The sequence below is a fragment of the Micromesistius poutassou genome (assembly GCF_964030765.1).
Source record: "Micromesistius poutassou genome assembly, chromosome: 1".
NCBI lineage: Eukaryota > Metazoa > Chordata > Actinopteri > Gadiformes > Gadidae > Micromesistius > Micromesistius poutassou.
In genome coordinates, this window is record NC_140271.1 from 9,786,692 (window position 1) to 9,798,804 (window position 12,113).

The following is a 12,113-nucleotide window of genomic DNA, read 5'->3' on the forward strand; positions in this document are numbered from 1 at the left end:
ACCCTATAATTTATGTTGGATAGGCTAGGGGAGCTAAGGTGTTGAAAGCATCTTCCCAATGTCCACCTCCATACCTGTATGTAGATCCTTAACACTGTGCCCTAAGTAATGAACTGTTCAAGGCAAGTGAGTATGTCCACTAGTATACTGAACAAACCAAAATGAGAATCATTCTTGGAATCATAATGGTAGTCTCTGAAGTATGAAAACTGAAGTATGTCTTATCTAATTATCTAATTACATTAAAACGTATTTCATACAACGCACAAATCTGTTGCTGAAACTGATTTACACTGCAAAACATTTGTACCCAATCGACCAGGAGCCCGCAGCAATGCCATCACTGAGCCTTGAGAGAGACCAACACACTTCCTGGTTAATGTTCTATCCTGACCTTTAGGTGTGATCTGCTCCTATACCCTCACACACTTACAGTACTGATCCACTTTTAGGAGTAAGCAAGAGTACACTCAACTGGTAAATAAGGCTTGTTTTCTGCATGATGCCAGTGACATGTATACTAAATGAGTACTTAATTGATCAAGATTCAAGATAGCAAAAATATACTTTCTAAATGTACCTCACTTTTGTTCAAACTAAATAGGTAGAGTTAGGTATCTCTCCATTGAATCTTTGGAAACATTGATAGACTAAATTAGATTGTTAGTTGTGGACTCTTTTTGTGTGTGTTTCCATTGACAGGATTTATATATATATATATATATATATATATATATATATATATATATATATATATATATATATATATATATATACTTGTCATTACTTTTAAAATAATATAAAAAGAGAATGCCTATTGAAAAAGAACAATGAGCTGTCTTACCTTGGAGAAAGAGACCTGACTGTGTGTTTGTGTGTCTGTGTTAAATGTTGTCGATGTAGTGTCCAGGTATGTGTGATCAACAGATACCTCAAGACCTGCCTCAGCTGTACCTTACAATTGGACACACCCCTGACACACCCAGACCATGTGCCCATTCAGGCTACCAATTGGCCAGTATCTATCTCTCTCTCTCTCTTTGGCTCCCTCTCTTGGTCTCTCTCTCTCTCTCTCTCCCTCCCTCTCTGGCGCGTGCTTTCTCTTGCTCGCTCTCTCTCTGCCTGAAATACCACAAACCAGTTTCTCTTTAGCCACCTTTCATTCTCAACAAGTCCCTTAATCTATTAGAGAATGAAGTGAGCCATCCTAACAATGAACAAAACCAAACACATGTGCATGCACACACACATGCACAACCACACACGCACACACACATGCACACACACACACACACACACACACACACACACACACACACACACACACACACACACACACACACACACACACACACACACACACACACACACACACACATAGTTGTCATCTTCATCATCATCATCACAAGACACCCACACCCTTACTTGAGACTAGACTGAAGGAGGATAACAGAGTTGCGGGTGTGTGTATGACACGGTGACGGTAAGAGCTTTGGGTGTGGCCCTGGTCATGATGTCAACAGAGAGGAAGTGAGAATGTGTGTGTGTGCTTTCATGTGTGTGTGTGTGTGCGCGTCTGCCGACCTGATCTGCGGCATTCCATATGCCAATCCTGTAAATCACAGTCTCGACATTCCATAAAGATGTGTGTGTGTGTGTGTGTGTGTGTGTGTGTGTATGTGTGTTTGTGTGTGCATGCATGCTTGTATGCATGCATGTTTGTGTATGTCTGTGAGTGTGTGTGTGTGTGTGTGTGTGTGTGATTTCTTTTGACTATGCATTTAGACAAGAACTTAGTCTTATTTAGCAACACATTTAATGATAATGCTTAGAATTAGTATATTATAGAATTAGTATATAAGTAAATATAAGCTGTATATAACATTTACAATTGTAATATTTTACTTACAATACAATTTATCACAATGGAAAGAGGAGGAAAAATCTGTCGTTTCAACGTAGTTTACCAGATAAACAATGTCAAAATAACGTCAGCCGATTCGACATTGGTTCAGAGAACGACGTCCAAACAGCTTTCCTAACCTTGGGCTCACACCAAAAGTGAAGGAAAATGTTAGCGTGTTGCAAAAACATACAGCATCCAAGCAAAGATGCAAATAGAGCTTTTGGCGGCAAAGCCAACGGCACAAATGGCTCAAATGCCGCGGCTCAAACTACGAGGTTCACATAGATTTCACGTTATTCTACTCATGAGAAGGATACAAATTTGCCTCGTTCATTTGGTCGCTGGCACAAATTTAGTTTGATGCTCAATCACTTGCGTGAGAAAAGTTTGCGGTTTGTGCGAGTAGAGGAGTAGTAGCTTTTTGTGTAACTGCCCCTAAATATGAGCCTCTAAATTATTGTTTGTAAGAGTTTCTTAGTATGGAGGTGAGAGACCATCAAGATTTAAAAAATTGAATGAATCTGGAAGTGCCCAAATTTTTATAATTATGTTGTGTTTTGCCAATTGTTGGTTGAATAGGTTATATCATAACACGACTTCCATTTAAAGTCTGTCTTGACCTGACTAAATGGTTGGTGGTGGGCATATCTCACAAGTGACTGTGCATCCATGTGTTCGTGGGTGCATGTTTGTGTGTGTACAAATTATACATTACTGTATATACTGTAGAGTTTTCCTCTGACTACTTTTGAGACAATGAGTACCACTGGTGTTTCTTTCATGGCTTCTTGAATTCATGTGTTGTCATTGTAATAATAGAACTTCTCCAACCTGATTCTTTAACTGTTGATGTGTAGACGTGTAAATCTTTACTGTTAGAGTAGTGTAGACAATGTGCAGGTCTTTACCTCTTAATGTGCTGATGTGTAGTTTTTTAACTGTTAATGTGTAGACATTTAGCTGTTAGGTTGTAAATTTCCTTCACAAATACTTGGCCTGGAGCCCTGGGGAGGCAAAAAGCATTCCCCTGAAGGAATAGATGATTGAGCGACTACAGAGACTGCCACACTCCACCTGCTTTAGTTGGGCTCCTCCAGACAAAAGACTCAAGGCGGGGATATTGGAAGCCAGTTTATTGTCAGAAGTCTGTACAACTTTGCCGCTGGTGCTCCATGTGGCCATGCAGGGGATCTCTCTCCGAGTGTGTATGTGGTGGCTGGTGTAACCTGTGCACATTGATCGTTCAATGTGCACCAGACTTGCAACCTCACCCAGATTCCAATTAGTCTGACTCTGCCGGGTGAGGTTGCTTAAACCAGCCATCATCCATCATCCAGACACACACACATCGTTTGATTCCAATAGTCTGACTATAGATCCAGTCTCCCAACCAAAGGGTTTCCCTTGATCGCCCTGTTACCCATTCTTCTAAATGTTGAGTTACACCCATACGCCCTTAACGGCAGTAGGCTTATTTCTGCTAAACAAGTTCTCAGCAGCGACTTTCAGCAGCCTTACATGTTTAAATTCCCTGCGTTTACACCCTTTCAGTTGAGTCATCATCACTGTAGTTTGTCCATCTTTAAGGCGTTTGCTTGTTTGCTTGTTATGCCACACACTGTTTCCATTCAAATAATAAATTCATAATCTCATTACTTTTTGATATAATTAGCCTTGTATTAGCCCTTGTTGCCTAGTAATGAAAATGAGTCTGTTGCTACAGCTTCCTCTGCACTCTGGATATTGTTGTATTGAGAAGACTCAAGTGTAGACTCTACAAACACAGCTTACTCAAATTCACATAGCACAAACACATAGTCCAGCACGCCCACACAAAGGGGATGATTACTCAATAAAGACACAATAACACCACTGCACATGCACTGTCATTCTCTCTGGATTGCTGAAGTACTCATGGAAATACTGCACTCCATGAACATTGCAAAATTACTCGTTAAAGTACTGCATACCATCATCATCGGCAAACTACTTATGGAAATACTGCAGACCATCATCATTTTTAATTTATATAATTGAAGGCAAAGTGGAAAATAAGTGAACATATTGTATTTTATCAAGGTTCCCTGGCACATTTTCATCTAGGAAAAGAATTCCAGAAGATTCAGGATAGATTATCTGCAAATTGAATTGAAATTGTCAGTAGGTAATGTACAAGTTTAGGTAAGATACAATATACTTTTCTAACATTTCCAACCCCTCAATCTCAACACATGGTTGATTTCCATGGGTGCGCATGCACATGATTGTTCTCTCATACGCACGTCTGTCTGAAATGTCTGAAAACTCCAACCCAGGGCCTTAGCCTTTAGCTGCTAATAGTGAAAGTACGTCCTGTTCTGAAATAGTTCTCAATCTCCTCCAGCGAGCGTCCCCGTGTCTCAGGGACACACACAGCCGTGAAGAGCAGGCAGAACACGCACACCACGTTGAAGCACAGGTACGGCACATACAGGCCGTACGTGTCTGCCAGGGACATGAAGAGGTGCGTCACGACGAAGGCTGTCAGCCAGCTGACCGCCACACACAGGCCTGAGGCCACACCCCGGGCCACCAGTGGCAACACCTCCGCCATCAGCAGCCACGTGATTGGCCCCCAGCCCATGGCGTAGCCTATAGGAGACAACCAGTACAGTGTAACCAAGCTCAGACAGTCATGGTTTGTGTTAATTTTCGAGCCTACCCTAAACACTATTACAGAGAATAAATATGGAGTTTTTAGACGGATCATTTGACAAAGCAATATCTGAAACGTGGAAAGGAAGTTGAAATCCCTCGAGGGGAAGTCTCTCCCTCTCTGGCCTCTCCCCGCCTCTCATACCCAACTGTAGAACAACTGAAACAGATATCGCTCCCTTGAAGTCTAGTATATTGTTGTATTGAGAAGACTTAAGTGTAGACTCTACAAACACAGCTTACTCAAATTCACAAAAAGGTGATTATACTCAATAAAGACAATAACATCACTACGTGTTCACTGTCATGCTCTCTGGATTGCTGAAGTACTCGTGGAGGTACTGCAAATGATGATCATACGGCTGGGAACCAGTTTAGGGTCAACATCAGCCTGGTGCGGTTCCTAATCCTTTGTTCCTCTGTCTAGAGGGCCCCGAACTCACTGAAGCTGGTGTAACAAACTCACCGAAGATGAACACGATGACGAGGAAGAGCGGCACCAGGCTGAGCCCTGCGGGCGCGGTGCCCAGGGAGTCGAAGCTGGGTTGGGTGAGGTGGGTGACGTTGGGTGGGGAGGGGGGTGCGGCACACCCGTCGACATGGGAGTACATGGTGAGGGCCAGGCTGGACAGAATCATCAGCATGCTGGAGGTGTACAGGAGGACTTTACGACCGGCCCTGTCCATCAAACTGGCTGCTATGGCGACAGAGACCAGGCGGACCACTCCAACAATGACAGCGGCGAGCCTGAAAGGCATTCAACAACTGTTTCACTTTTGTCGCTGGGAGAAAAAATAAGGTTAATATATCGGTAATATTGTCTATGACGGTGAATCAGCAACGGTGTTTGTTAAACCTGCCCACTTGTGGTGTACACACACTCATGAATCGGGGCAGTACCGAACCATTGACATCAAAGTCTATCCCGAAGATGTGTTTAGCAGCTCACAGAGCTGTGTCTTTGGTTGGCCCAATGCAAGTCAGCGCATACAAACAGCCAGCCCTTTCTCCAATGGTGGCAACAAATACAAACAAATCAATCCACAACTTTCGATTCTGGGTCCACCCATCCCTGTGCATGCTCACGGACATAGAGGCTGATGTGTGCACTTAGAGTTCGGAGTGAAGAGGGGGGGCTGCATTTCGGGCCGTGGTCGTATGTGGTAGAATTGATTGTACCATGGCCCCAGTAATTGCAGAATCGAAACTTGTGGATTTGTTTGTTTTTGGGCATATTGGAGAAAAGAAAACTACCTAGCAGGCAGTTAATATGCCTTTCCTGGTGTTGCAACACAAAGATATAGGTATAGGAGCTGCTAAACACTCGTTTGCAATAGAAAGGAATTCAATCGCCAAACCGCCCAAGAATGCTCATATGCAGAAAGGCTGTGAGATTAATACAATTGTTTGCTGATTTACATCTCGACATGGACAATGTCATTGATTATTCTGGTGTGTCGGCTAACTGGCCTTAAATCCCTTAAAGTCACAATTTTTGTAATATTTCAGCTAGCTCGTAGCTTAACACTACCTGAAAATATCAGTCAATGCTCACTGTCAATGCTGAGTCAATGCTGACTGATAGTGATTTTAATACATTTTACAATAAAATAACATCCCATAACTGATAGATTCTAGAAAAAATCTTACATTGTAAAACAGATTTGCTGCAATTATAAAATGTTGTAATATTTGGACAGTTTTACAATAACAAGTGTCCCATAAACCACTGATGGGAACATTAACTTATCTACAAATGATCTATTCTTTCCGTAATGCTAGCGAGTGGCATGCTCAGAATGTATGATCTGCTCACTAGCTTATTCACCGAATGTATGTTAGCATTCTAGTTAACATTCTGGGCAACGAGGGTTGCAAACTCCATAACTTGTGCTCCCGTCTGGTCATTCCCGTGTTGCTCGCCACATTATTATTAAACATATTTTTTCCATAAAAATTTGTCTTCACAAAATGAATGTTTTTTTTGGGAGGGGGGCTTTGAGGGGGCTCAGCCTTTTTCAGGGGGAGCTTAAGCCCCTGCTATAATAAATAACAGGATGATTATCATTAGGCTGTTTTGGGGGCCCCTTCTGCACATTAATGTGTATGTACTGCCCAAACGTCTTTGGGTAAGGCCAGTATATAAATAATATATGAATAAAAATCAGTAGATGACCAAAACAGAAGCTGTATTATCAAGAGTAGAACCTTCTTGTCACCTACCCTGGATCCAGAGCTACGTTGCTTGTGGATAAAATGTACTGCAGATAGACCAGTGTCGGAGTGATACCGGTCAGCTGCTGCAGGAAACGCATCACCACGGAGATGATGATTGGCCGGTAGTACATGGGAGTGGCCAACTCTTTCCAGGTGACGCCCCCCTGTGTTCTGATGCTGTTCTGTAACACACACAGGCCATCAACACTTATTTATATACACATTATATACATTATAATACAATCTATTTGAGTCTTATTAGAACTTGTACAGATTATGCATATTACAGATTTAAATTAAATAATTGCATAAAAACTACAGCTTATGTTTTACTACTAATTCACACAATAAGCAAGGTTTCTCTGCGTATAACATGTCAATTGTGGGTAAATAACGTCTTAGAAATGTTGTGTTAACATGACCGGTTTTTGCGTGTTAACACATAGAGTTTGCTCATGTTGACGTGTTAACGCAACAAAACATGTCTACCCATCTAAACCATTTTTTTATTATATGGTTGTGAAACATTACAGCATAGCACTAGCGATGTATCTATCTTTTCCAAAGCTGCTTGGATTGTTTCCTCGTCACCCGATGTTGCTAGTTGAAAAACATTCCGTAAATTTGCAGTCACATAAGTGGTATTAAGTTACTGGTGGTTAAAAATCCAGCTCTCACCTGTATAGTCCAGAGCTCTGTGCGCACATTGTAGTTCTTCCCCCTCAGCCAGCGCAGGGCCTCCTCCGCCTCCTGATCCCTGCCCAGTGAGAGCAGCCTCCTGGGGGAGGAGGGCATCAGGGCCACCAGGACCACCATCAGCACCGCCGGGACCCCCCCCGCCACGGCCAGCCAGCGCCACGGCAGCACCGTTCCTGAATTACGCAACACACACACACACACACACACACACACACACACACAAACAGAAGGTTTTTCAGTTTTTCAGAGTTTCCAATTTCTGTGTTTGACTCTGCGGTGTTGACTGATGCTGCTCACACAGAGATGTGACACCTCGGCCCAACAACACCAAAACACAACACTATGCTACCATAACACTATAATACCATAACACCATGGCACAATAACACAACACAAAAACACAATAATATAACAACACAACATGGTTCTTCCATCTTACCCAGAGCGTAGAGAACCAAAGCCCCACATACTGCAGTGATCTGTGGACAGGAGCCCATGGCCCCTCTAATAGCTGGGTGAGAGATCTCGGAAATGTACACCTGAAATGCACACACACACACACACACACACACACACACACACACACACACACACACACACACACACACACACACACATACACATTAGTGAGCACACACACCCCCCCCCCCCACACACACACACACACACACACACACACACACAAACACACACACGAGTGAGCACGCCCACACATGCACCCCCACACAAACATGCATGCACACATGCATACACACATACACACACAAACACATACACCCACACATGCGCAATCACACACACTCACGCACACACACACACACACACACACACACACACACACACGCATGCAGAATCAAATGCAGGCAGAAGAAAGCCACAGTACAATAATCTTCCAAACATTGGTATAACTTACTGGTATGGAAGCAGCAGTCATCCCCCCAGCGATGCCTGTCAGGAAACGCCCCACAAGCAGCATCCACTTGTCTGAAGCTCCACCCATCAGCATGTACCTGAGAGGGAGGCGACATATATGCATGATCCCTGTGTATTGTGTTGGCCACAATCTTGCAATACAGTTTGTAATACATTTTCTCAAATTCTTAGAATCTGTGTGAATTAATACTACAGGTACAATAACAGGTGCATTACTATGCCACATTTACACAGAAAACGCATTCTGTAAAACCTAGCGGACATTGGGTTACGAATGGCAACTGTCCTAACAATTGCTCTTAATACTGAAGAACTGTACCCTGGAAATCCAGAGTTCTCGCGAGAGCACTATTTTAATTTGCTCAGCGAGTCACTCTGGGAACAAGCAATATACTCACTCCCAGATTCCCCTGGCCCAGAACATTAACCAATCACATTGGTGTATCTGATATAAGTGGGCCAAAAGCATTGCTGTTTTACCGACCGAATACAGCAAGAGTCTTATCTATTGGTTAGCTCCGCTGGTCTGGATACGTCACCCCTTGTATTCTTCTGATTGGTCGTAGTGTTATCCAATTGCGTGCAGTGATATTTTCAAATGCATGCTTGGTGCCGCCCCTCGAGTTGGGCCATTTTCATTACTCGTTGCCAGACCCTACAACTTTCTAGATGTGGGTCTGGATTTCCAGGCTAGAAGAACTGTGTATCAGCAATGAACCCAGTCACGTGCTATATTATGACTATATGAATATAAATAAATAAAGAATATGATTGTTACATAATAATATACACTGGGAGAGGTGTCCTGCAGACTATAGGGAAACCCCACAGCAGGCCTGCCGAATCCACTCTATACGGCCCTTAAATCCAGGCACAATAACTCAGAAGGTGATCGGGTAACCATATCAGCCAGGTTATGCATGCAAAAAGCATGTGTTTACTTGGAGAGGTCTTTTGCAAACCAATCCAAGAGTTGGTGTTTGGTGTGGGGGTTTGGCTCCACTTTAAATAGGACTATTGTATCTAGCCCCTGTAGAACTTTATTTGAACCTCACCAACAATTTGTTTACCAACAAAATGTACAAAGTCGCACAAAATAATCGTAATATCGTAATATTGAAAGAATCGCAATGCATATCATATTGGCACACACAAAATCATAATATCGTATTGCTGCTTAATCCCGTCACTACAGTCTTCGGTTGAACACACCACCTTATGACTCACACCTTATGATCACTACTGGGTACGAAACGCAGAGGGAGAGATTCACCCACCCGATAGCGGAGGGCATCGCCGACGTCATGATGCTCATCTTGCGGCCGATCACGTCGTTGAGCAGCATGGCGCCCAGGCCGCCGGCCGCCGCGCCCAGGGAGTAGATGGATCCGAACCAGGCGTACTGCGTGGAGTCCATCCGGAGCCGCGGGTCCTCGGAGCTCTGGAGCGCGGTCTGCACCGGCGAGGCGTACACCAGGGAGTAGCCGAAGCTGAAGTTGCCCAGGACCGCAGAGAAGACAGCCAGGAACAGCCAGGAATTGTTGACCTGGATTGAAAGAGGTCACAGGTCAGGACTGGAGGGACAAAGGTGGAAAAGCTGTGTTGTGCGTCCTTTGTTACACTTGTCACACATAGTGTTACAAAAGATGTTACACTATAATATACTAGATCAGGGGTTCTCAAAGTTTTGACAGCTGAGGGCCAATTTAGGAACCCAAAATTTGACTGAGGGCCGCCAAAGGAAAAAAATTAATAAAACAGAAAAAAATCCCATTTGTAATCATTTTAATGACCAGGTTGCATCTCTACAGTTACATGTGTTGGTCTGCATCCAGTATAAACACATTTTAAAATACAAATTAGGCAAAACCTGGCACAACTTGAGAAAACCTTGAGAAACATTTTAACTAACACATAATCCCTGGGGTTCTCTGCTCTATACAGTTGAATTTGGCATATAACAGTCCTGTGTGCATTTCAGAATAAAAACTTATTTAGAACAGTCAGTCTCATTGTGCCTTGCTTTAAAACAGGAAAAAATCCCATCTGTAATCATCTTAATGACCATCAATCTTTCCTAGGGCTTTGGCTCTTTAAATCCTACAACATTCTGGACGGATGGCCGGATTTTATCAGATGACCATTTTGTCGTATCTGACCAGGAAGCATAGCCAACAACAATCAAGTGGCATACCCTTTCATTATGTAGCTTTACATATCAGTCTATACGCGGTCTATGAGTTTGATTATGATACAGAATACTTTTTATTGTATCGTGTTATGTTGATATAATAATAAAAAAAAATAAAAAATTAACAAAAATTAAAAATCAATTAATTTTAATCAATTTTTATTTTAATTTTTTAACTTACATCTGTATGTCAATGCGGGCCGCCAGGAATGTTTCTGCGGGCCGCACTTTGAGAACCAATGTACTAGATGGATACCTCAGTATGTCCCATGTTGGTTGAAGATCTTTATGCCAGTTAAGGGTATAAGGCCTTAAGCTGATGAGTCACATGTGAAGGATTACCCATCTATATATGTGTATCTAATATATTGACTCTGCTTTTGCTAATAAGTGCAATAATGTCATTAATTATATACACACTTATACACACATATATATATATATACACACACACACACACACACACACACACACACACACACACACACACACACACACACAGTATATATAACTACTGAAAGTATGGATAAACAACTTTTGATCATAAAATATGAAACCACTTTTACAAATACTAACTTTCTAAATATACTCGTTGATATAAACTGTGTATTATACTATGGATACATTTTCGAAAATTTGGTACTAGGCCTACTTCTATACTCCTACAACTTCTACAATCAATACTTTACGACGATACTACTACTACTACTACTACTGCTACTACTAGTACTATTATTATAATAATAATATGAACATATTCTTGTAACAGGTCAGGTCAGATGTTCACCTACCAGGGAAGCAGACTCTGGTTCTCTGTCCAGCAGAGCAGTGTTTTCATCCGAGTCGGCAGCCTTTGACCGATGATCCATAATGATGGCTGATATCTGTATATATCTGTATTAGTTACCTGTGATGCTTGCTTCGATATGCAGCAGTAATTCCTGCTCAACTGAATACACTGAAAAAGTATTATCCTAACAAGAACATACCAAGATGTTCCTATTAAACCAAAAACACTTGCAGATGGTGCTTTTTCTGATCCTCTGTCAGAATGAAACTTACTTTGGTTTTGTAGACCTCTACTGAGCCTAGATGGATGTGAAAGTGTAAATGGCATTTCCCAACTGACAAAAGCTTGATATCTCCCCAGAGTTTTTCTCAGGGACAGAAAGCAGAAGCTGAACCGTCTCAAATGGATTATTCCCAGATGGGGCAACCTTTAGCAAAAGCAGAAAAGAAGACCACCACTCCCCTTATCAGTGGGTTGAATCCTGCAACAGGCTGCACTTTTTCATGTGAAGCCACCCATCATGAGTTTCAAGACAGCTGTATGTCACTGAATGCTCCTTAATCATCGTCTAGGGTTGTGTGGAATGGTCTTCTAGTTATTTTTCCTGTTATAACTATGTCATGATGGTCGTAATTCACAGGCCTAGGCTTAAATGGTAGCACTATTATTTTTCTTTCATAAAT

At 42.3% G+C, this 12,113-nt stretch overlaps 1 protein-coding gene across 1 annotated transcript; it reads right to left on the minus strand.

Annotated features, from left to right (window-relative positions):
* Nucleotides 1–3,098: 3,098 nt before the first annotated feature.
* Nucleotides 3,099–11,559, minus strand: slc2a6 (solute carrier family 2 member 6). Its single transcript, XM_084468964.1, has 8 exons — nucleotides 11,432–11,559; nucleotides 9,727–9,995; nucleotides 8,430–8,526; nucleotides 7,956–8,055; nucleotides 7,496–7,689; nucleotides 6,824–6,999; nucleotides 5,067–5,347; nucleotides 3,099–4,537 (listed from the first exon to the last, which is right to left on the minus strand). The coding sequence occupies exons 1-8, from the start codon at nucleotides 11,507–11,509 to the stop codon at nucleotides 4,233–4,235; spliced, it is 1,500 nt and encodes a 499-aa protein (XP_084325090.1). The 5' UTR covers nucleotides 11,510–11,559; the 3' UTR covers nucleotides 3,099–4,232.
* Nucleotides 11,560–12,113: the final 554 nt, after the last annotated feature.

What these genes read in the sequence shown, in the direction of transcription:
- slc2a6 (XM_084468964.1), bottom strand. Translation starts at nt 11,509, where the DNA reads ATGGATCATCGGTCAAAGGCTGCCGACTCGGATGAAAACACTGCTCTG. An exon ending in AACCAGAGTCTGCTTCCCTG is followed by an intron (nt 9,996 to 11,431) that starts GTAGGTGAACAT and finishes CTTTCAATCCAG; the next exon opens with GTCAACAATTCCTGGCTGTT. An exon ending in TTTGGTTCTCTACGCTCTGG is followed by an intron (nt 7,690 to 7,955) that starts GTAAGATGGAAG and finishes TGCGTAATTCAG; the next exon opens with GAACGGTGCTGCCGTGGCGC.